We start from the raw sequence: 26,655 nt of genomic DNA on the forward strand, positions 1-26,655 counted from the left end.
TTTGAGTAGTATTAGGGATTGCATTGTCAGTAAAACGCTTCTTTTAGATGATTGAGAAGATAGTACATAAAAACGACTTGTATACCTAGAATAAACAGAACTTAATTTTACAGCACCTTTCTAAAATAAACTATTTAACAATAAACTATTTAAGATTACCTGGTTAATCTAAATATCTGTAAAGAATAACATGAAAATGTAAAATGACTTCACTGGCTTTCAAAAGTCTCAATTAAATGTTTAATACATTTCACATGAATAAATTATTAAACAAGTGGATTTCCCCCTTGTTATTTCTACTGTAGAGCACAGCTTTAAACTTACCAGTACACTTTTGTCACATGTTTTTTGAAACTAAGCTTGATAGGGTCTTTATATCTTAATTTGAAGACTCTACTTACATGGATTTTAACTGTAACAAAGGGAGAGGATATTGAGTGATAGAAAACAATTATAGACTTAACAATGACTAAAACTGAAAAATATGGAAACAGTGCTAGAATGAGGAATGGATGCTGTCTTAGGAACTTAAGAGAATTTAGTTTACAAATACTCTCCCTCTGTGCCATCTGCCTAGGACCATTTCAAGTTAGATTTCTGGATTGTTTGTTTGATTAATATTTCCTAGAAAATTAGGAAAGAATGGCATTTTTATTTGTTTTAATTAAGTAAGGCTGCAAAAAAAAATCTAAAACAGGGCCGGCCGAGTGGCTCAGCTGGTTAAGAGCTCTGGTTAAGAGCTCGCTTGGGAGCATCAGCTCTGAGCAGCAGGACTGCAGTTCAGATCCCACATTGAGGGCCAGTGACGCTGCGCACTCTACAGCTAAGATGATGAACTACAGCTCGACCTGGAGCTAGGCTGCCGTGAGTCGCCGGCAATGGCGTAGGCTGCAGCGGGGCTGCTGTAAGCTACCGTGAGCTACGTGAGTGGCTGGCAGCCAGCGTGAGCAGCCAGGAGCCACTGTGAGCGGCCGACCAATGACAGGCGACCGATCTGCCTCATCCAGAAAGAGCACAATGATCATACCCACATGGGCCAGTGAAGCAAAGTCCTCCACAACTAGACTGAAGGACAAAAACAGCAATTTGTCTACCTGTATGTTCCCCTTCCCCAATTCCCCAATGCTGTCCCCTTCCCTCCATTCCCTAATAAAATCTTTAAAAAAACAACTAAAACAAACATCACACTTAATTATAAAATATTAAAAGCTTCTCCTTTGAGATAGAGAAAAAACTTAAAATTAAAGCTTACCACCATTTCCCTTCAATATTAAACTGGAGTTTTTAGGCAATGTAGTCAAAGAAAGAAAATAAAACATGCACACTTAGGATGGTAGAAATAAAAGTATACTACTATTCATGGATGACATGATTGTTTATGGAGGCCAAGGTCAGCAAACTTTTTTTGTAAAGGGCCAGATAATAAATCCTTTAGGCTTTTCAGGCCATATACAGTTTCTGTAGCATATTCTTTTTTTTTTTTTTTTACAATCATTTATAAAAATGCAAGAACCATTCTTAGCTTGTGGGCCATTTAAAAACAAGCAGTGGGTTGAATTTGGCACATAGGCCATAATTTGCTGACTCCTGAAAGTGCAGATAATTTACAGTGGAATTGAAATTTGTAAGAGTTTAGCAAGGTTGCCAAATGTCAACATACAAAGCCCAAATGAATTTATCAATTCTAACCACAAATAGTGAGAAGATAAAATTTAAATAAAGAGATCACTTGCAATAGCAATATCATATACTTAGGAATAAATCTTAGCAAAAGATATGCAAGAACACTACGCAAACTTATGGCAGTACTGAGACAAATTAAAGACAACCAAAATAATGAAAAGACATACCAAGCTTATGCACTGGAAGCCATTTTAGAGATGTCAATTTTCTCCAACTTGATCAACAGATTACGTGCAGTTTGCATGTTATTTTTTCTTGTGGAACTTGTTAAGCTGATTCTAAAATTATATAAAAATGAGAAGTCCAAGAAGAGTAAAGTCACTCTTAAGGAAGAACCTGTAGGAAGATCTGCTTTGCAAGAAATCAAGAGGTATTTCAAAGATGTAATAATTGAGACAGCAATTAGTATTGGTTGCTAATACTAATACACATTGATATTGCTTAATACACATGTATGCACGTGCATGTGCACAGTTATTTCTTAAACTTTAAAGACAACTGTGAAACAATTAATATAAATATTCATAAATTCAAAGATGAAATGGGGATTCTAGACATAATTCCAAAGAGGTAGTTGCCTTTATTTTCTCCTTTATTAATACTGCCTATTAAGAATATGAATCTCTAAGGCATCTGGTGATCGTTTTTAAATGCTTTTCAATCCCTCTGGATGGAGATTAGAATTTCTTCTGTCTTTTAAGATAAATAACAGTGTGATCATAAACTAACAGTAAGCTCTATATTGTAAAAGCCTACTTCCAAGATTTTGAAACTAATACTTAAAAAAAATTTAGAGGAAATTATTGTGGCTCCTACCCCCATCCAAAATGAAAGAAAAAAAAGAAAACATCTTGCCTAAGGCAGAAGCCTTAATTTCTTTCTCTTAACCATGCCTTTCACAATGCTCTTCCTTAGGATATGGACCATACAGGATCAGGCTCCCAAAAGCCAAAGAAAAGTGTGGAGAACAGCAGGAATATATTTCATAATGTCTAGATAATGGGTGGCAAGCACAGGATGTACACCTGGTGACTCGATTATTCTACCCAATTATACTTGTTTTTCTCCGTCAGTAAGCAAGGGTGGTAAAGATGAGTCAATCTAGAAAACACTGCTTAGTATAACGCACATCAATTGATATCTGCATAAGGATTGACATATAGGTCAATGGAACGGAGTGGAGTCCAGAAATAGCCCCATGCATATGTGGTCAATTGATTTTTAACAAAGGGGCCAAGGTAACTCAATGAGGGAAAGTATAGATTTTTAAACCAGTGATGTAGAATAAACTGATTACCATGTGAAAAACAATACACCTTGCATCTTCCCTATCGTATGCAAAAATTAAATCAAAATGAATGATAGACCTAAGTGAGTTAAAACTATAAAAACCGTAAAATTTCTAGACAAAACATAGGATCTTTGTTACTTTAGACAAAGATATTTTAGATAAGACATGAAAAACACAACCCATACATGAAAAAAAAATGTTGAATTGGATCTTATTGGAATTAAACTTTTGCTCTTCAAGACACCATTAAGAAACACACTGAAGAAAATATTTGCAAAACATGTATCTGATAGACTTTTATCGAAAATATAGAAAGAACTCTCACAACTCAATAACACAGACAACCCCATGAAAACAAAAATGGGTAAAAAACTTGAACAGAAACTCTACCAAAGACAATAGACAAATATCTAATAAACTTGTCATTTATTAGGGAAATGCAAATTAAAACCACAATGAGATACCATGACAAACCACTAGAATGGCCAAATTTGAAAAGGTGACAATACCAAGGGTTGAGGAGGTGCAAAATCGGCAACTCTCACACATTGCTAGTGGGAATGTAAAATGGTAGCATCATTCTGGAAAACGGTTTAATAGTTCCTTAAAATGTTAAAAAGATATTCAGCAATTTCATTCCTATCTACCCAAGAAAAATTAAAACATATGCCCACACACACAAAAAAACTTGTACATAAATTTTCATACCAGCATTATTCATAATGACTTCAAGTATAAACAATCCAAATATCCATCGGGCTAGTCAAGTGGCTCAGTTGGTTAAGAGCTCACTCAAGAGTATGAGCTCTGAGCAACAGGGTTGCCTGTTTGATTCCCGGCCCGAGCTGAGCTGCCGCTGAGCTGCCAACAGGTGGCAGGATGGCTCAGATAAAAAAAATAAATTAAAAAAAAGACGAGTTCAAATATCCAGCAACCAGTGAATGGGTAAACATAATGTGGAACATCACACAATGGAATATTCCTCAGAAATAAATATTTGATATACACAACATGGAAGACATGCAAGAACATTACACTAAAAGACAAATTTCTAGAAAAGTCAAACTTGTAGCCATAGAAAGCAGGTCATTGGTTGTCTAGAGCTAAGAGAGAGAGGGGAGGCTGACTACAAAGGGGTTGAAGGAACTTTTCCAGATGATGAAAATGTTCTCAAGTTTGATTGTTAAAGGTTGTACTACAGGCACTGAGCTGTGCACTTGTACCAGTGAATTTTATGGTGTATAAATCATACAACATAATAAAGCTCTCAAAAAACCCCCTCATGGTTCGTCCCAAATGTTATGCAAATTTGCTTTCAAACTTCCTCTTTCAAGCACACAATGTAGACAAATCTATTAAGAAATTTATAGTAATGGGATCTGCCTCCTAAATCTCTTCTTGGGCTGCCCTTTTAGAAAAGCCAAGATTGTTTGCAATTACCTAACTTTTGACTTCAAACTTTTCTTACAGAAAAATTTAAACATATAAAAATAGACAAGTTGTACACTTTAGATATGTACAGTTTACTGTATGGCAACTGTTGCTCAATGACGCTGTTTTTTAAATAAGTAGACAAAAAAATGTTATGAACCCCCATGACCATATACAATTTCAACTCATGGAAAATCTTGTTTCATCTATACCTCCACCCACTTCTCTGCTCCTGTATTTTTTTTTTTCTTTTTCAGCTGAGCCATCCTGCCACCTGTTGGCAGCTCAGCTCAGGCCGGGAATCAAACAGCTGTTGCTCAGAGCTCACACACTTGAGTGAGCGCTTAACCAACTGAGCCACTTGGCCAGCCCTGCTCCTGTTTTAATTTGTAGCAAGTAACACAGACATATCCTTTCTCCCATATATTCTGTTCATATCTAAACCATAATCAGATCACATCTAAAAATATATTTTGCATAGAAATTTTTACATTATTAATATATTTAAACATCCAATGTGTTCCAATTGTCCCATAAATGTTTTGACATTTTTAGTTTGTTTGAATCAGGACCTAAAAAAGGAGCCACATGTGATTGCTTGATTGGCATGTCCCTTAAATTTCTTTTGATCTTCAGGTTCTCCCTCCATCTTGCCTTTCCCTCTTGCCCTTTATTTGTTGAAGCTGAGTTGAATGTCCTGGAGCATTTCTACCTGTTGCATTATGCTGTCAGCTTTACCAGGGTATCCTTTAATACGTCCCTCTATCTTCTGTTCTTCCTGTAAATTGTACACTTTAATGACTCAGGCGTAGAACCACCCAGGCCAAGCCCAGCTTAGATCAAACTCCAACCAAGTTACATTCGCGACTGAAAAGATTTTTGGAAACCACTGCGTTTTGAGGTAGCTTGGCACACAGATCATTGAGGCATGTTAGTAACTTTTAAAATCATACGTAAAATTAAAGAATTATAGAAGACATTTCCAGTTGCTTTGTATTCTATTCACATTTTGGATATGACCTGGCATAGTCAGATTCTAAATAAATTTGGTTTACATGACAGGAAATGCAGGTAGTCTATCCTATCTGTATAGTGAAAATGGTGACATCTGGCCTTGATACTGGAACTCTTATTGATGTTTGACCCTTTAAAGAATACAGCTTTAAATAAATTACACACTTGCTTAATTCTTTGAAATCTTCTCACAAATGCAGTTCTAAATGATCCTGAAACAATCCTTTCGCAGAGCAGGGTACAGCTGGCCCCGAGCAGGGCAGTAGGTTGTCGGCTGCTGTCAACCTGGCCTGTCAGGAGGGCCCAGCCACTCATTGTACCTAGAGCTCCAGTCCTTTCTTGGAGTATATCCAAAACGCTCCATGGGTTTACTTTCTCCTTCCACATTAAAAAACATAGCAAACAAACAAACAAACCCAAAACCTGAGGAATCAAGTGAGAAATTAGGGAGCTCTGGTTGAGTTTTGTGTAAAAAGTCATATTCGAAGGATTGTAGAACTTACTGTATATCTTGATAAAGCTCACAAGGTAGTATTTCAAAATAAATGTATTACCAGGAAGTTTCTAATCATAAAACTACTTTAAATTGGATACTAAATATATGCTAAAAAAAAAGAAAAAAGAAAAAAAAGTGTGATGTGAAACAATGGACCATTTTGTCAGTGAGAAAGCACCTTCAAAAATTCTCCAATAAAGCAATGGAGAAACTCTTAAAAATTGTCTGAAGCACCTTTTTCAGAACTCTGGAAATTAACCAGTCATGTAGCAATCTGAAGCATGTTCGCTCAAGTAAAATGGCTCAATCTCAGTAAGAGCGGTGCACTTTGGTATTTCAGACTGCCCTGACCCCATCCTATCTCCAGCTCCACTGGAAATCTTGAAAACAAGCAGCCTGGAAGTCACTGGCGGGAGCCAAATACGGTTGGGAGCTCCTTCAAAGCTGCATTCCCAGAAAACTGTCATTACTTGGCTTGTCTGGGTGTTCCCAAGGCCTCATGGCAAGGCCATCTTTATTAGACTGGACTCAGATCTCTTGTAGGCCCAGAAGCCTTTTCCCAGGGGGTGTCTGTCCAGTTAATTACAGGCAACTGCATAATTTTGTGGCTGCCTGAGATGGTGGATAACAGTTGAGGCTAATCAAAAACCTTAAAAGGAAATGCTGGGAAATGAGATGCTCATAGGGACTCTGAAAGCTCTGACATATATATTCCTGGGTGTCTAGAAGGCCACAAAGGTGGTAGAGCTGTATATAGCCTCAGAAAACAACTGAGAAGGACCCAGGCTCTCATGTCTGGCTGACTCTGAGGCTCTGTGAAAATAGATAGTACTTACCAGATATGGCAAAACCTGGGTTGTTAATCAGTCAGCCAATCAGCATGACCTTGGGAAGTCACCGTAGCTTGCCTGAGCTTCTCAATTTCCTTATTGGACAGAACCTATATATGTAGGTGGACCTGTATGTGTGTAGGTGAAAGCATGTGGCTATTCATAGATGGACTTTAGACGCTAGATGGTTCAGAAATTGTAAGCAAAATGTTTGCATGCTTATCGTAGTTTTTCATAAAGGCTCTAAAACTTTCATATTTCATAGATAAAAGGGTCAACTGCCCAAAACACAATTATGAATGACTAGACAAGATTATTGGTAGGTCTTCTATAGTAGTAAATTCTAAGGGAACACGATTTAAAAACAAACACACACACGCGCACACACATTCGCTGTAAGTGAGTGGAGGCTTTTTAATATTGTCTACGGTGTCTGTTTATTTTACGGAGGAAGGATGAGAGGAGCAAGTCTAGCCAGAAATATAGAAATAATAAAAAGTTAAACATACACAAAAGTTAACCACAATAAGCACTGGAAATATATTCAAATAACTGCAAGCCGATAAGAAACATTATAAAATAAAATACCTCACATTGATATATTTTTTTGGTCTATAGATTTAATATATTACTTCTGTTCTAATCCCAAATTTTATTTATGAAAAATTAAGACCAACTTTAAGAAGCTTCAATATTCACTTTTATTATTTATAAAAAAAAACAAAAACAATTAAGGTATCAGAGTGCATATGGTGTATTGTGATCTTGGTTTTGCACATTTATTCACGTGTTTACATTATTTCAACGTTAATAAACATACCATATGTGTATCTTTAAAATACCTGATAAAGATTTAGCTGTCTGGCACTTATACATGTATTATTAGTTCATTCTGATGCTCTCTGCATGTCAAGAGGACGTTAAAATATAATTGGCCTGAAATAACTCCAAGATGAAGATTTATGGGGGCAGTTATGCTCCAGAAATTGCCACACATTTGTGCCCCTTTAATTTTTTTCCCCTTAATTGAATGTAAATGTTTAAAAAAAAAAATCTGGAAGTGAAGTTCTGTTACTTTTTCAGTCCAATAAATAATTTTAGCTACGCTTAATGTAGCTTTTTTAAGGCCTTCATACAACTGAAAAAATTAAAGTTGAGCATGTTAAAACCCTGTTCATTTATAAAATAAAAAATAGAACTTTACAGGTTTGCAGTTAAAAGGTACTGCTCAAAACCAATCATGCATGTAACAGCTGCAACCCAACTCAAAGTCCTAGTGCTGGCAGTTGGGGCGTCGCCCAGTCCAGCAGTGTGAGGTGTTAAGAAAACACCATGATGTCAGAGGTCTACATTACATGTATGAAGCCACACGCCAGCAAGTTCTCTGATAAATACACAGCATTTTAATAATCAGTATTTGATAGCGGATGAAAACATGCATTAGACTAAAAATGCCACAAATTTGTTTTTGTATCCATTCACTATAAAACTTTCTTTTTTAAAATTTAAACTCTTGGTTCCTATTTTAGAACACACAATAATCAGGAGGATACATGATAGGGAGCCAGTTTTCAGTAAAAGATGCACAATGGGTCCATCCAAGTAACTTCATCAGCTATAACGAAACACAATAAAGTATCATTAAAGCAAAGAACAGATTTTTCAAATTCAGTATTTAGGGTAAATTCTGTATTACATCTTTAGTAATAATAAAGTAGTAATATGTAGAACTTGCCTTCCACCCAGCCCACCTTCTTTCTTACCAACCAAAGCTCCTTACTATCAACTAATCAACTTTCCTACCAACCTGCCTATTCTGGTCATTATTATTATCATCCCTGCCAACTTTCCTTCTTACCTTTCTGTTTTTCCTCCCAATTAACTGACTTGCTCCCTTTCTTCTGACCAGCCTAGTTTCGTTTTATTCAGTGTTTTTTCTGCGTGTCCACTGTAAGTCAAACACTGTTCTAGGCATTGGGAAAACAGTACTGAACAAACTCACTTCCCACTTTTAGGAAACTTATGTTCTATTCAGGAAAACCAAATAATAAAGAAGCAAATTAATGAACAGATGAATAAATAAATAAATAAGATATATATCACATATACAGTAAAAATAAAACGATAGACTAGAGTGAATGGGAAGTTAGATGGTCAAGAAGAGAGGAGGTGACACTGTTGACACCTGAACGACAGGTAGAAACCTACTCTCTGGGTAAAAGCTCTCCTATAGCTGCAATAGTTAGTTCCTCCTGTGGGAAAGGGCATGGCTGTTTTAGTCAAGCCCAGAGGAGGCTCGTGTGGCAGAAGCAGAGTGAACAGGGGAAGTGTGGTTTGAGATATGGCTGGAGAGGAAGGCAGGAGCCAGGTCACATGGGGCCTGATGGGCCACAGAGAGGAGTTTGAGTTTTATTCTAAATGTGATGGAGAGTCACCGGGTGTCTAAAGCCATCATTTCCAGCTGCTGTGTGCAGAATACACAGTAGAGGAGCAGAGTGAAGGTGAGACAAGTTACAAAACATCTCTGATGTGAATGTCTGGGTGGATCACTGGCTTCATAAACGATGAGAAGAACTACACACAACATATTAACAATTAATTCCAGAAAGAGGCCTCTTAGTCTATTCAGAGAGCTGACGGAGCTAATTCAAAATGTCGTATAATTTGGTCTGACTAGTAAAGGTACACATAAAAGGGTCTAAGAATAAAGATAACATATAGTTTAATCAAAATTTTCTACAGGAACCCACTGGTCAGTTTTACATCCAAAGCATACCTTAAATATAAAAAGCAGACCACTGGCCGCATTTAGCACAACCAATATCCTCCTAACCTCCCTATATCCTCTAGGCATAAACCAATCATGCATGTTCAAAGGCAAGGTGAGGCTAAAATAATTTCTGTGGAATTTGGTAAGTTTTTATACTTGACAATTAACTTCTATAGAAAGCTCAACCATAGAATTTCTCTGCATATACGATATATGGTAAAATAACATTATGGACTATCATCTCAAATGAAGAATAAAATCAAATGTAAAACTCTGAAAGTTCAACCATTTTACAATTAATTTTCTTCATAAAGGAAAACTTCATCTTCTAACTACATAAAAATTCATAATTTATTTTGCCTATACTGATAACATTTGAGGCTATGTTGCAGTCGAAAACAATATGGACATGGCTAACTGGCTAACAGTTACACAACAATACATTTTAACTTAGTGTATGTTATTTGCGTGTATATACATAGTTCTCTCTGGAAAGCTACATAAGAAATTGGTAAAAGTAACTGCCTTGGAGAACTTGATGGCTGGAGAAAAGGAAGGAGACTTTATACTATATTCCCTTTTGTACTTTTTGAATACTGAACCATGTAAAGTTTGCAAATCTGTTTATTTATATGTGTAAATATATACACAAATATACTTTTGAAATTTTAGTACATCATCTGATGTCATCATCTGATGACATCAAATCCTAAGCATGTACCCTAAACTTGGAAGCTTCAAGTAATAAAGTCTATATTCTGGGGGGGGGGGGGGGGGGGGGGGAGGGAAAAGAAAACACTTGAGGCTAAACTTCTGGACAGGAGTGAAAAATATTTTAAAAATTTAAATAGCTTATTGTCTCTCATACATTTATTTTATAGTTTACATTATATTAATTAGAATAAAAATTAGTCATGATAAAGTCAGTACTATAATATCACTACCATGAGGCATTTTAGCTATCTTATTCACTATATAATACTGAAGTGACCTTTAATGGTGACAATTTAAATATCACTTACTTGAATACAATTTTTCCAGTTTTCTTTTGTTGGTTTTTCTTCCACAAGTTTAGTTGCAAATTTAAGGCCTCTCCCATACATTTTATTTACTAATGCATGCTTGTATGCAAATGTCAAAACCTATAACATAAAACAAAATAAAGCTTATTTATGAGATATTTACATTTTAAAGCATGTAGCTTTAATAATAAAAGAATTAAGGCTTTTATAGAAGTATAGCTTTTAAAATAAACATGTTACATCAAGTAAAGTTCAAAAGCTTTTAAAAGAACAATTAATGTCTTCAAAAGAGGTGAGTATTCCACAGAACAGATAATTTCTTGGGAAAGAAAATTATTATAAATCACTAGCTGTTGGAATCCATACCAAAACACCTCTTCATGAAAAAGAAAGCAGGGCTAACATAAAAATGCAAAGTATAATAGAAATACAAAACTATAGTTATTATAAATTATCGAAATTGAAAAAGATAAAAGTAAAAATAAGTATGAGATTATACAAACATGTTCTTACTTTCAACTTATTTCCTTTAATGCAAGTTTTGTGCCTTTAATTACTGTCTCTGTTAAATACACTTGTAACCATTTATATACATTTCTGGCCTCCACTTTTAGAATGTGGGAAATGTTCTCAAAGAAAGAAATCCTGTCACATTTATTTGTATTCCAGAGCCAAGCAAAGTGTTCAATAATTGTTGTTATGAACACAGTAAACAGACAGGTAAAATAATGCATGGCCCCTAACACAACAGTACCATGGCAAACGAGAATTATTTACAATAATTTTATCATGATGTTCATCAACTCTGTTGGACCAGGTTCTTATTCATCTTTTTTTCACCAGCAAAGTTTTTGCAGTGTTTTGAACAGCAAATACTGATGAGGTCCTCCCATGCGCTTAATACTCATTAATAAAAGCCTATGTAGGTAGTGTCACTATCCTAATTCAATAGATTAGAAACTGAGGCCACACACACATAAAAGTGGTAGAGGCAGGATTCAAACTCCAGGGGTCTGATTTCAGATCCAAATTCTTAACCTCTGGTGCAGTTTCCTGCATATAGCTTACTGCTTTCTACATAAGCACTACTGTCTTACAGTAGCAAAACCTGAAGCATATAGGAAGAATTTTTCTCCTACTTCCAGAGTTCTTTCCTAGAAATTACAATAGTTAATGCTGAAAACAAGCATCTGTCGACTAAAACAAAATAATTGCTTGTGCTGGGTGAGGAGAATCCCACTGATTTCATTTACTTTGTTTTTCTCTCTAGAGGAGAGGAAAATTGGCAAAAACTTGCAGTTCTATAATCTCTACTGTAAGAGTTATAGTAGAGAGCTATAAGGGACTTAAAACTGTTTTTATAACCAAAATCCAAAAAGTTCATCAATGTACTTTTTATAAACTGGGTTTTAAAACTGATCAGCTATAAATCAAGTTGGTAATTATTTAAAAGTCAAAGAGTTTTGATAAAAATAACATCTAAACTAATCAGAATACCTGCCCCCCTTCCATCCCCCACAAATTAGCACTTAAATAGATGTGGGAAGGCACAAAGATAGTTTAAAAGATGTTCTTAATTTTAGCTTCAAATATAACTGGCTGGCTTAATCAAAAGACCACTACATATGTTCCTAAACCGTTTTCCAAATTAGTGTGCCTAAATGGCCACTTTGCAGAAAGAGAAAATAACAGTAAAAAATGATTTAAAAACAGGTTAAGACAAATATGAGGTACCACTAAACATATCTTCTTCAGAGACAAGCTTAGCCTCATTCCAATTATTCTCTTCTTCCGGCCAGCCATCTGGAAAACAGTAAACAGTAGGCAACGGGGCCCGAGAGGAGTTTGTGAAGTAACCCCCAAGAACTGCAGAAAAACAAGAAGCAGAGAGGTTACCTTATTGTCAAAAAGATCAGTCCACTTTGTAGTTTCCCAAAAAGTTTCTGTCAGAGAATCCAAAGTACTTTCTCCCTCCTCCTCTCTTCCTTCCGCGTCGCTTGACACAGCCCCATCTTCATCCTGTGTGTGAAGAAGATGGTCGGCCAGCGCACATCCTTTTCTACAAAGGGCATCTACGAGGGTGGATTTTTGTTTGTCCATGTCACTGCACACCAAATTGAAAAACATTTCACATGTCAGTAAAAGTTGTTTAAAAGTACAGCCTTATCTGAAATTAAATTCATGCATTCTCCTGCTTGGTATTTACAATGCAGATATCTTGTATAGCCATGTATATACATGTGTACTGTACATCAAATAAAATTCCTTACTTCTAACAAACATCAAATGAGCCACTATTTTACACAGACAGATTACATGAGCTAGGACAGCTGGACTTGGTTGAAACAGAATGCCATAAGCAATAGAGCTGAAACATTATTTGGTTCTAAATTCTGTTAGCTACATAACTCTGAATCAGAACAGTAACTGATAAAGTATTTAGATTTCTTACAAATAGCATTTATTACATATTTGCCTCTGTGTATGTACAGACCTACAGAGGTTCTCCCAGTCATGAACTTATATGCATAAATAGAGCAAACAAATATAATGCTTACTCTGAATGTGCCAGCCACTGTTTTAGCATTTTAACATATGAACTCATTTATACTCATAATTCTACAAGTAAGATACTATTAATGACCCCCATCATTTTGCAAAGGAAGTAACGGAGGCACAGAGAAATAAACTGATTTGTTCAAGGTCCTATAGTTAGGAAGTGGCAACTCCAGGATTCTAAGTTACTTAAGAGTCTGGTTCTGGAATCCCCACCCTTAATCACTGTGGTAAATAAACTGCGTGCTCCAGAGCAGGCATCTTTGTTTTCTTCTAACGTATTCCAACTGCCTGGCACAAAACAGACAATAAATCACTACTGAATGAAATATAATAACCTGCACTCCAGGGAACAGTGGTAGTCTCTAGAATGCTTGCTTATTTGAGGCATTTTGTCCAACTCATGACCGATACTTGTGAAGACAATGAGTCTGTGACAAAAGAATGAGGCATATAGTAATCTCCTCAGGATTCAGGGAGGAATAGAAGGATTTGCTCAAGAAGTGCAAGGGCGCAGGCTGAGGAGAGGGTTCCCGGTCTGAATCCTGGCTTTCCGACTTCCTACTACTGTTACCATAGGCAAGTCCTTTAATCTCTCAGAACTTCAGCTTCCTCTTCTATAAAACCTGAAGCTGCATAATATTGAATGTCAACTATAACTTAATATATATGTACATAATCACAGGATGTGGAGTACAGCATAGGGCATAGGCAATGGAATTGTAACAGCTACAATGTCAGAGAGGTAGTAGATTGGGGGAGGGGGTTATCACTTTGTGAGGGGTGTAAATGTCTATTACATTGTTTTGTACACCTGAAACTAATAAAAAATAATAATATTTAAAAAAAAATTTTTTAATGGGGTAGAAATGTCCCTGCTTTGCATGTTTAGAGGATTAAATTTAAATGAGACATTGTATTTAAAATGCCCCAAGTAATTCCTTATGCATAATTGGCACTTTATAAACGGGGGCTACACTTTTCACTGTTACTGTTATTAACAGTAACAACAACAAATGGCAATGTTTTGAGATTGCTCCTTTGGAAAGTGTGAAAGGGTGCTGACAATAGCCAAGAACCATCTTCAACAAATTTTATTCCGCTTGAAAACCACTGCTTGTAAGATTCATAAGATCTATAATATCAGTATGAACCATGTCATGCCAAGAGTTCTAGCAGTTTCAAATTCAGGTATTTTACTGTATATAGAAAAAAATATTCTGATGGGAGGAGATGGAATCTTTAAGCGAAATTATAGTACTTTTAGGCATCCTGAACAGTTTCAGTTTATTAGTTATTATAACTATGAGAAAATGAGGATATCTACCCTTGTAAATTAATGACTCCCTGGGATGAAAATAAACCGAAGTGATAGTCACTCTGAGGTGAGGGTACATGGAAGGGTGAAAGTGAGAGCTGTGGGGCCATTACACCAACTTATGGAAACCCACTCTCCCATGGAAGGAACCGCACCACTCACTCACACACCTAGCTAAGCCTCTCCGTTCTAGGCATTGCAAACTAAATATGGGGTTTTTCTTGCTATTGGTGATAAACAGTTTAAAGGTTAATTTTTTAGGGTATTATGTGTTTGCCCTCTCCACACATCCAGTTCATACAAATCCCCAAGGGCCTAGACAGCTTGATTACAGCTACTCAAAACTCTCCACCATGACAGCATCTAATGGTAGAGAAAGCAAACTACTTTTCTTTTGCTTAATCTTAAATGACTGGAGAAAATTATTACTAACTATCTAAGGAGGGAATATCTAAATGTTGCTAACTCTAATAAGGATATAACAAATACCAGGAAATAAGAATATTCTCAATAATATCAATCCCTACTTTTAAAAAAAGAAATGAGATGCAAGAAAGATTATTTACTGGTTAGGTACTTTTTTATAAGAGCTGCATCGGGCCTGGGGTCAGTCTTCATTGCAATATAAACTGCTAGGGCCGTTTGATCTATATGAGAAATAACAGCATTTGCAGCTTCAACAATTTCATTAAGTCTTTTCATTCGTTCCTGGGGAAGAAAAAAAACAGAAAAAGAAAAAAAAAAAGGATGTTTCAATGAATATACTGCAGCATTTTTGCTTGTCTCAAATCCAGTGTGAGGGGACTACATAGTCTATATGCAGCCCAGGGCTCAGCGCTATCTTCTTGTGAGAGCTTTGTAATTGTTAGCATATCTACAAAAGCTGAGCACGGGCAGGAAAATACCTAATTTACATTCCCTGCTGGCAGTAAACAATAACACCTAGCAAAATATAAAGTTCATAAACACGTAAAGTGTTTTCTACAAAGGCAATTCCTTTTCTGGGTATCTTAAGGAAAGATTTTAGAGATCAGCTATGTTGCTTCAGTCCCATGCCACATGAAAAGAGAAAAAAGCACTCGCTGATGAAATAAATTCTTTTAATTTATTATTTAAAACACGAACATGGGAGTCAACAAGAATATAACTAACATGGTGTTATGGTGTCTGATTATCATGGTGTCTGTGCGTTCCCAGCAAGTTGTTTCTTTCTTGTTCAAGTCTTTTAGAGGTCTCCTTTCAACACGTCCAGTTCACACTGAACCCTTGATAATTTTTAGTTGAATACAGCTTTCCTACTGCCATGGTTACTAATGAGAGCTCGCCCATGTTAAGAAAGTCTGGAACTATGGCTAATTCTTAAAAGCGAGAATCACGAACAAAGTTAACACAAAATAGGGGTTCTTCTTTTGCTGAAGGTGTTTAGATTTGCAGCAGGCCAGGACCACTGGCCTTCTGTTCCTTGCTCTTTAGGTTAAAGTTAAAAAAGCAATCCTTAGGGTATCTACTCCTCCCACTGACCAAAAATGTGAGTGAGAATCCTAAACTCACAGTGATGGCCTATTTTGTAACCAGCTTAAATGAAAAGAGCTTCAATAGAAGGCTCAATTTGAGTAAACACATTTTTAGTCAGCAAGAGCAGAAGACAAATATAAGGCTGTCCTTTAATACAAAATACGAACCTTATCTAATATTACCAAAAAAATAAGATATTTTTTATATAATAAAATATTAAAAATGAACATGCCCAACCTTTTCAGCATCCAATTGATGAAGTCGAGCAACGTACAGAGGAAGATAATTAGGATATGTTTCTTTCAATTCATTATAAATATCACCAGAATCCAGCCTAGGTACATAAGAAAGAGAAAACATTCATTATTTAATTTCTTTTAGAAAAAGAATTTCCATCTTTCATGTTATTTAACATTATGTTGAAGTTCCAGTCAATAACCTAAGGCATCAATCTGAACTATAAGTACACTTGCTGACAAGGATTATCATTATTTGTAGATAGTATAAATATGCTTACCAAGAAAAAAAAAATCAAAATGAAAATTATTTAAGAGTTCAACATGATGGAAGATAAAAATAAGCATCAACAGCTTTCCTACGTATCAGCTATAACTAGATTTAAAAAAAAGGAGGGGAAAAACACATTCACAAATATCAAGAAAAAATAGAAGATCTAGAAATGTCCAAGACCTATATATAAGAAGAAAAATTTAAACTTTTCTAAAAAATCTGAAGTCTTGTATGAATGACGAGACATTCCATGTTTCCAGATGAGGAAGTTCAATGAAATTATGTCAACTCTTCCTTATTACATGGAGGGGGGAGTAGCAGCCGGTAGTGTTCTCGGCTTGCCTTGCCTGGCATGGAACCACTGCCTCTTGAGCTGGGGCAGGGGTGACTGAGGCCCCAGCAGTGCCATACCTGAGGCAGACCCTCCACTTTACAAGTAGAGCTGAGCAGAAGAAGGAAGCCCCCACCTCTCAACCACATTAGCCTCAGCAACTGGTGGCTGGGCTGGAAGAGAAATGCCGAAATCCTGCTCCTCCCAGGAAGAAAGTCCTCAGACTGGGAGCTGAGGGGAACCAGTCTGGAATAAAGTTTCTACATCACCCACCATTATGCCAGAAGTCAATCTCTGCAATCTCACTGTTGAAGGATCTACATTGTATTTTCAACTGTTTATTACATCCTACCATCAGCCAGAGACGGACCTAAAGACTTCAACTTCTGGTGCAGATAGGACAGGTCCTAGTTTTAAGTGGAAAGGTAGGTTTGAATGTGGACTGACATTATAAGGAATCAATCCCTGGGAATTATTTCTACAATACAATGATGTCTGTTCTCTGTAAGACCTCATGACTGTAAAGACAGAAAAATCTGATGTGTCAATAGAGAAATGAGTAAAGAACATGTTCAACTCACAGACGCTATATGAAGAATGAAATAACACTCAAAGAGCTCAAATTTAATAATAGCTAAAAAAATGCAGTTTAAGACTTGCAATAATGGCCTTTTCTTTTTGCATCTTATACTAGCAAGGCTCTAGTTTTAATTATATGGCTCTCTGCTGGCAAAAGTACAGGAAGAGACATAGGCCCCATCATACACTACTGGATGGAGTATAAATTGTTATATCCACTCTGGAAAGCAATTGGCAAAACATAAGACGATTTTTAAAAATTAGTATTTTGGATTCAATAATTATACTTTTAAGATGCTATTTGATGGAAATAAAAAAAATATGTATAAAAATATCCATCACATTATAAAGAAAATCTATAAACATGTGACAAATAAAGTATTTCAATAGGTTATATTTCATCCACAGTACCATATGCAACATAGTCATTAAAAATAGTATTCTAAAGGACTATTAAATGGCATAGAAAATGCTCATAAACAAATAAGGAACTGGAAAAGTAGGACACAATATCATTCACACTACTATGTATAAATACAGAGACAAATAATAACAGGACAGTGATTGTCTTTGCAGAGTGGGCAAAAAGAGATTTTTATTATTTTTTTTATATCTCCCAACAAAATTCTTCTCCAAGAGCAAATCAGAGTAAGTGATTAAAATATTAAACGAATTCTTATCACAAAAGGGAATAAAAATATAAGGAAATTTAAAGTATGTGTAATCCTACCACTGTTAACATTTTTGAATATAGCCAATGCATATACACGCAATAATGCTGGAAATAGGAAAAGAAAACACTTAAGAGGATTAAAATTCACTAAATACTTACTTTGTCATCCACTGAATTTTAAGATCTCTTAATGCTTCAGTAAACTCTTCTTTTAAATCCTTCTCTTTTTCAGAATCTTTTTCCTTATCTTTGCTGCCATTCTTGGTCTTTGTTGGTGGAGATATTAGGTAGTAATGAACAGGAATTACATCCTATGAATGTGGAGAGACAGACAGTCTTAGATTAACCTGCTTAATTTTACATATTTTAAAATCATCTTCAATATCTGAATATCACATAACATGGGCTGCACCTGAGTTGTACTACACTGTATTCCAGACTCTAAGGCACCACAATACATAAAAAATTCCAATCTGCAATCAAAGTAATTTTCTCCCCAACTTTAAAGTACCAATTCTTCTAATGTCTCCTTTAAAATAAAGGAGATTAATAATAAACTTTTTCTCTATTTGAATATACTTGGCAGTCTTAGTTTTACTTGATCGACTAATTATAAAAGTATATTGTACTCTCCACATTTTATATCTGAGGAGAGGAAATAAGTTAGTAAAAAAAAACCCAAAAATAAACAAAAATTTTTTTAAAATCCTCTTTTCTCTCCAAGTAAATTGAAAGAGAAATTTATTTCTTCATTCAGTCAACAGGACTCATTAAGCCTGTGATGTGCCAAGTAACGAACTCTCACAAGTGAAGAACAAAGCAAACAAGGCCCTTTCTTGCCCTCAGGGAACATACATTCCAGTGGGAGAACACAGACAAACATAGAAATAAGTAATTTCAGATATTAATGCATGATTTGAAGAAAATGAAATAGAATAAAGAGATACTGAGCGAGTGACTGCTAGGTAAGGTGTGGGAACCAGTGGAGACAAAGTGGTTATGGAAAGCCACTCTAAAGGTCTCATCTGATCTAAATGAACTGAAATGACCTAAATAAATGAACCTCAAATGAGGACAGGAAGAAGTATTTGAAAGTTGAAGACGAGCATGTGCACACACCTGAACTTGGTATGTGGTGAGCACAACTGTATGTACTGAGCAAATAGGCAGAGGCCATATTAAGTAAGGTTGATAGAATACGGTAAAAAATACATAAACTGTATTCTAAGGGCAATAGCAAGCCTACCAGAAGAGTTTTATGCAAGGCGGTGACACGATTAAAGAGTTTTGCTTTTTGTTTAATGACTCTGGATCCTGTATGGATTTAGTTTTGCACTGTTCTTAGTAACTCTTGATACTGCTTATAGAATGGATGATAGAAGGTGAAAGTGGAAAACAAATTAGGAAGCAAACCTAGGCATGCCAACACTGCCTTGAACTAAGCAACAGGCTGTAGAAAGAAATGAATGGATTTGAGATGTTCTGGGAGGGCAGAGCCAACAGTGCTTGCTGATGATGTTTTAAACGAGTAGATGAATAAGACTAGATGGGGGTTGGGGTGGGGGGTGAGGAAAGGGTGAGTTCAGGACTTGGTCCAAGGCCTTCTACTACCTAGATGCTCTGTGAGAGAAAGAGGCAGAATCCAGAGAGAATGTGTGGTCATGGCAACCCTGAGAAAAGCCAGCCTGAAGAAAGAGGGAGTGGTCAACTGAAGACTGTAGCTGAGAGGGTTACACCACACAAGACAGAGAATGAAATAACTGGAGCCTGGCAGCAGGGAGTTCAGTGGACAGCTGGGGGATAAGGGCTGACTAAATAAGAGAGGAAGAGAGAATGGGAAGTAAACAAGTATGGATAGTTCATTTGAAAAGTTTTGCTTTGAAGAGAGCAATGTGCAATTATATCTAATTACATCTATTTCCATCTATTTTATTAAAGCACGTAAGTCTTATGAAAAGTAATGCATTCTCTGGGAAATGAAATCATATGTTATACTTGCTAGTTCCGATTTTAGGACAATAACTAATGTCCTTAATTAAATCACTATTTATTAAGCCAATTTCTCAAATTCTGTCTTCAGGTTTACATTAAAAATGCTGCTAAATTCTTATATTTGTTTTAATTAAAAAATGTCTAAAATTGGAATAAGTTATGTTACCAAAAATACTTTCTCTGCTCTAATCACAGTAATTTCAGAAAAACCTTTACACAGGTTGAGTTAAAAAATAGTACAGCAAGCTCCCACCTTCCCCCAAATTTTTAGGTGTAAATACTACAGAAATATGTCCATTTAAACAATTTTCCCAATTAAACTTTATTTTGGAGTATAATTATAATAGTAAATATAAGGAACTGCTGTTGTGGTTCTTCTAATAATATTCCAACATAAAATAATTATTATTTCAACATGACTCATTTTAAGCACAGAAAACCACTGATGTGAAATAATCACACAAAAAATCCACTTTTAGCCATGTGGGTGCCCCTCTCTTCTTTCTCTCTCTCTGTCTCTCTCTCTCAATCCACTTTTAGCCATGTGGGTGCCCCTCTCTTCTTTCTCTCTCTCTGTCTCTCTCTCTCTGTCTCTCTCTCTCTGTCTCTCTCTCAATCCCTCTGAGGTTAGAGAGCCAGAGCCTGCAAGCAAAGATCTTATGTGAAGCATGAGACTGGGAAAAGGAAACAGGTATTTTGCTTGGGCTAGCTCCTTCTGGACCCTGCCACCCATCTTTTCTCCTTGAGACTCTCTTAGGTGGGCACTGCCCTGGGCAAAGCCAGGTTAAAGTGTCTGCAAAATTTAAGTTGATAATTTACCACCAGGTTCCTATGTGAACAGACTGCTTCAGTGTCATCTGTATAGCATAGACAACACACCTAAGAATTAAAGGTATAAGTGGCCCGCAACATTTACACTGTTAATAGGGTCCTATTCTCCCTGGAATCATGATTCTGTGCCATTCAGTATGCTACAATGTGAATGACACTTGCCTGGAGGAGGAAACTAGGCTGTCTCCATTCACGCTAACCTAACCTGAGCCTTCCTTAGCTTCCCCTCCTTGCCTGATTAGGAGAGAGAGAAACTTCCAGATGGGAAGCCTCTGTCGCGGGGCAATTCTCCTGAAGCTCAGAGGTAAGGCATCTGCTATTATGTTTTAGTACAGAAGAGAATACATAGAATTGAATTTAAAATGAGCAATCCGTTAAGATTAATTTATGATTAACAATGAACTCTAACCAAGATCCATAAATAGGAATAAACCCTATATGACAACAATCATAAACTACCACTAAACACAGGGAAAATGTATGATGAATGACTGGGGTTGTGTGTGTGTGTGTATCACGTTTTTATAAGCAACATTTTACATATTAAATATATCAAATTAGAAATTATAAATGTTAATATAAATTTATAAAGTATTTCAGGACAAGAATTTTTATTACTAAAAATTATGTATACGGTAGTTTTAATCACTAATGAAAAGAAAAAGGAAGTTATTTTTCATTTGTTTTATCATGGTCATCTGTTCTTTTTGACAATAAGTATTTTTACAACTCACTTCCCAATTACTTAGCATAAGGTTAATTTAATAGAAATGATTTTGTACCATTAATCTTGAGAAATCTTGATTATGATTTAAAAACATAATCAAGAAGAATCTTCACAACAGAAATGCTCAAGTTCTCTACAGTAGATACTTAACAATAAGTGTTTTTAAAAAAATACCATTCTAGCTATTCACAAAGTATTTCAACAGTGCTTGAATGGTATTTAGACAGCCAAACCTGCAAAACCAAAAACTATTCTTTGGGCAACATGAAAGTCCACCAATTAAATTTTGATTAAAAAATGATAGTTTTCCTAGTTCTTAAATTATAACTAAATTCAAAATTGTAATACCTCCACACAAACTAAAATAGCTATTTTAAAGATTAATATTTTTGAATGCTATTGATTATCTGTTAAAAGTAACTATATACTTTCATATTACAATGAGCTTAAAAAAGGGTAACATACATTTTCAAATCAAAAGTCACCGAAACTCGGAGAACAAGTCCACACAAAAAGCTAGTTGGTATTTTGTTCAGACAATACATTTATATGTTTTTTTTTTTTTTTGGTAATATGACTATAAATATATCATGATTATTTTTAAAATAAGAGCTTCATGTGTACTCACACTGAAGATTGAGATGGGAAGAAGTTAACTCTAGCTGCTGGGTTCTTTATACAAAGCTTTACTAACCATCAAGTAATAATAATCTTCCTATTCATTTGTCAATTTTCTATCTCATACAACCTAATTCAAACAAAATCCACCAAAACTCCCAAAATATATAGGAATAAAAAAAAAAACACTATGCCTTTGTGATACGTGCATTATCTATTTTCAATGGATTCCTAGAATATTTTTTCCTCATTCTCTAAAGCAGTGGCTTGCAAACTATTTTCATTATGACCCGAAGATAAACAATCTACAGATAAAATGAAATTCCAGTTTTATGAGTTTGATGACTGACATTTCCTATTTTATTCTGTTTTCGTTTTGATGCTGGTGATGTTTTGTTATATGAATGTACATGGCCCACAAATGGATCAAGTCACTCAGTTGAGAAATGCTGGTCTACAGAGTAGTTAATATTATTTTTTAATCTGTAAAGATGATTCCCAGTGGTGTACTGTTCTAACAAAGTATTTATCATCACATTTTAATATGGACATTTCAGAAGTCTTTTTAATAAAGGAATTTTACTAAATTCCAATAAAATAAAATGGTGATTCCGTTTCATATCGCTATAAATTAAGAAACACAGGTTACCTTTTTTTCTACCTTATAATGCTATTTCTTCCACTACAATCCTTCCTGCTTGAAAGCGAGAAACCACTAGATGATGAATGATATCAGCAGGTTTTCACCAGAGAGCTCACAGAATATGTATCTCTTTCTCTAAAGCAGACTTGAACTAGAATTTTTCTTTTTTGAGTTAACTTTGGCTCAAGCAGTCAAAAGGAGATAGTCTAATAAGTTGCAGGGAAACCGACCAGATCACTTACTAGTTACGGTTTGAAAATTTGCTTATGATCTTAGTGTAAGTTTAAATTTTGGGTCAACACTCCTTATTTCTGTTCCTGCTTATCTACTACTCTGTCTTTCTGCCCTGCCAGAACTAAGACTCAAGAGAGAGGAATAAACCTCACTTGAAATATGTTAATAATATTTTTAAATCAAGTCATTCAATTTAAGAATGCTTTTATACTTTAAAAATAATTGTTTTGGCTTATACAACTGGAAAAAAAATCATCTCTCTATAGAATTTTAGATATGCAAATTTTCAAATCTTATCACTTAGTATCGTGACTGTAGTAAGAAATGAATAGCATTAAATTTTTTTCTATAGACATATAAAACAGGGGTCTTCCAGCAATTTGTGGTAGGAATATATACTTTAGGAAAGCAGTATGTCAACAATGATAAGCTAAAAGCACTATACTGCACAATTTAAAGAAAGGAAACTAAGGGAGAGATTTGTTTTTAAAAAAGATTTATAATAGTGACAGAAAAAAAACTTTAACTAATATGCGAATAAGGCTTTAAGACATCTTTTTAAAGAACTGACAATCAGTACCTTTTTAAATTTTCCTTGTCGTTTTGCTGCAGACTGCCCCTGGGAGTTAGAACGACATTCTGTAAGAAAACATGCATAATCTACACAGGATGGAGACACCACCTGTCTAATTTTCTTCCAGTTTATGTTTCACCTGTATGTGTCACAGTACTTAGAAAGGTTATGTCTATGATCAAGATGGCAGGCTTTTAAATTAAAGCAACATTGCCACTTTCATTTTATCAATAAAAATGCACTGAAATGTCCTAAGGGCTTCTTTTCAACTTCTGATTTCAAAAATTTAATACAGCAAAATCCATTAGTTATCAAAACACTTTTGAAAACATTAAATTTAGTTGACGATCCAGAATCTGATTTTCAAGGATGTCACAACACATACACACATGCCAACCATCATTCAAGTGGACTGTGAAAGTCAGAGAGGTAAATGAACCTTCCCAGCGACCAAAACCGTAAGAAATGCAAAACTATTGAGGTAAGTTTAAATAAACACTGTGTTGGGAATTATAATTAAGTATAAAGTTTTTGCTCTCGCTCAAGAAAATCTACCTTCATAAGTAATTACCTGACAAGTAATAACTATAGTTCATCTCACATTTATAATTTCACAACTGCCTCTGAAAAACTGCAGCAAGGAAGTAACTATCTCTGAATTGCTAAAAGCATACTTTTAATAACAATGCTCTTCTGTGATACTCATCACAAGGAAGTGGACACTTGAGAAGAGTGATCTGGGTGTGAACCTCATTTCTGAAGCCCCACTGCTGAAACACCACAAAGGAAGCAGATGTGCTGCCCAGGAAATCAAGTCTACAAAACAAGACTACTAGGATTTCTTAAATCAGTGCATCTATAACTTCCAATATCATTAACTACTGATTCATTTCAAATGACACTAAATACACTATATATAAATAAATAGTAGACTGAAATGAGACTCAAGAAATGTCAGGGCAAACAACTTTTTCTAAGCCACAAATTCCTAAGTTACGTTTCTATGGCAGTAAATAAATGATCTTCATTCAATAGAGCAAGAAGTGTACTTTTTAAGATGTACGAAATCTATTCATTTTGATAACAGCATTTATGGGTTTCAACATTATGTGTGGTAGGCTTACTCTGTAAGAACTAACACTAAAGAGAAATGCAAAACTGTAAGAATGACAACTTTTACTGGCATTGAGCTAAAACAATATAAAAGGTGATAGAGCTAAACACTATTCTCATAATAAATTTGTAATGAAAACAGATGGAAAAACTAAAACAAGTACTTATCAAACTGTAACATTTATCTCTAAAATGTAACAACCGGAAACATGTTTTTAACAAAAAAGCATAATTTTGAAACTATAAAAGGCAATACCAAAAGAAATACCTCATATTATCTACATAATTATGGAAAATTGCAACAAGAGAAATATTTGTATAAGTGTGAAAAATGTCATTTATTAGTAATAATTGCTCTGACGGATTTTTAGAAATAACCCAAAAAGATCTGATCTATTCCTGTATCCACACTATTATGTTGGTTAAAATTCTGTAAAATGCTCTAATTTTAAACATCTTATTCACTTAAGCCAAGTTTAATTTGGATCTATGTTTCACAGAAGTTCAAGTATATTAGCCATGCAAGGTAGGAGGTTGAAGGCCAGAGTAACTTAGCGTTGGGAAAAAGAATACTAAATACTTTAAAATACAACCAAATATTAATTGACCTTTACTAGCAACTTGAGAAAAAACTATTAATTTTTTTTGGCCAAGGAGATCTTCTCTTTTACCCATTCTGAAATGTGGAATTCCCATCTTTTAAGAAATGGACATTTTGAACAGGTAATTTCAGTGTAAAAAAAAACCTACTACTTACAGCTTTCTTTCCAAGTTCAGTTTTGGACAATGTTAAGGATCCTGAAAGGTAGCATCCAGGTCCTGCCCCTTTAGGTATTCTAAGATTCAAAAGAGAAAAAGAACAAATGAGCAAGTTTCACAAGGATAATTAGGGGAAAACATCAAAACACCTGCATTCTGAAATAATTCCCACAGCTAAGATTTCAAAAATCAAAGGGAGAAATAACCTTAGTCTAAAATGGTAATAACAACATATCATAAATTTAGCCTAATATAATAAACTAGCATCAATAGACTACAGTGTATAAGATGGGCATTAAATGGAAGCAATGTTATCGCTTACTTGTCATCAGGTAAGGAAGTAACAAAGAATGGCTGGTTATATTTGGGTGGTAGTGTTAAATTACTTGATTTCTTCTTTCCTAGAAGTGCAAGGCTATGATTTTCGTGAATATCTAAGCTCAAGGTATTAGACAACCTATGAGAAACAATAAATGGAAGATCTTTAAGACGTTCCAAATCACTGATTTGCTCATGACGAATCTGTAGTCGAACTGTATAATCTCCTTTCTCCAGTTTCATGGAATACTAAAAAAGAAAAAACAACATTTGTGAAAAATAAAGTTTAGCCAAGTAAACAGAAATTATTGTAAGAGGATAAACAGGAACAGTTATCACTTACAGAGTGCTTACAGTACGTGAGGTACAGTGCAAGTTGCTACACACACAATGATATGCACACAATTGTGTATATCACTGTGCAGGTGAGCAAGCAAGGCCACGGACATCAAGTGAACTGTCCAAGGTTACATACAGAGTAAAGGATAAGGAAGCCAAAGGCAGGTATGACTCCCAAGCCCTCCTTTTCCCCACAACTACAGGCAACTCCCATGTTCTCAGCTAAATCAGTCTGAAAAAAGCTCCAGACTGAAAAAAAGCAATGATTTTTTTGTTGTTGTTCATGGTCGCTCAGAGACATGTCTAAAACACCAAAAATTAGCAAAATTGAGGTTCTATTTAATCTAAGACAGATATATACATGTGTGTATACACATAACTGGTAATCTCTGTTATATTCAAAACATCACACCCCTTTCTTGAGCACAGGAAAAATGGAGCCAATAGAGATCATGAATACAAATCTACTATGCTCCACCTAGCTAACT

General features: G+C 35.2%; 1 protein-coding gene across 8 annotated transcripts in view; it reads right to left on the reverse strand.

Annotated features, from left to right (window-relative positions):
• Nucleotides 1-7,422: 7,422 nt before the first annotated feature.
• The window catches only part of TPP2 (tripeptidyl peptidase 2), a 66,162-nt gene continuing 46,929 nt past the window's right edge, over nucleotides 7,423-26,655 (reverse strand). For 2 of the 8 annotated variants that reach the window (XM_019663875.1, XM_019663873.1), the window contains exons 22-31: nucleotides 25,833-26,077; nucleotides 25,509-25,587; nucleotides 23,645-23,683; nucleotides 18,179-18,330; nucleotides 16,164-16,260; nucleotides 14,989-15,119; nucleotides 13,432-13,524; nucleotides 12,434-12,641; nucleotides 10,538-10,657; nucleotides 7,423-8,360 (exon numbers count right to left, since the gene is read on the reverse strand). In XM_019663875.1, the coding sequence (XP_019519420.1) occupies nucleotides 8,271-8,360; nucleotides 10,538-10,657; nucleotides 12,434-12,641; nucleotides 13,432-13,524; nucleotides 14,989-15,119; nucleotides 16,164-16,260; nucleotides 18,179-18,330; nucleotides 23,645-23,683; nucleotides 25,509-25,587; nucleotides 25,833-26,077 (1,254 nt within the window). In that variant the 3' untranslated portion in view covers nucleotides 7,423-8,270. Of the gene's footprint in view, nucleotides 8,361-10,537; nucleotides 10,658-12,433; nucleotides 12,642-13,431; nucleotides 13,525-14,977; nucleotides 15,120-16,163; nucleotides 16,261-18,178; nucleotides 18,331-23,644; nucleotides 23,684-25,508; nucleotides 25,588-25,832; nucleotides 26,078-26,655 lie in introns of those variants that run through there. The other 6 variants (XM_019663877.1, XM_019663876.1, XM_019663874.1 and 3 more) reach the window with 5 other exon arrangements.

This window comes from Hipposideros armiger, unplaced genomic scaffold, assembly GCF_001890085.2.
Source record: "Hipposideros armiger isolate ML-2016 unplaced genomic scaffold, ASM189008v1 scaffold_408, whole genome shotgun sequence".
NCBI classification, from domain to species: Eukaryota; Metazoa; Chordata; class Mammalia; order Chiroptera; family Hipposideridae; genus Hipposideros; species Hipposideros armiger.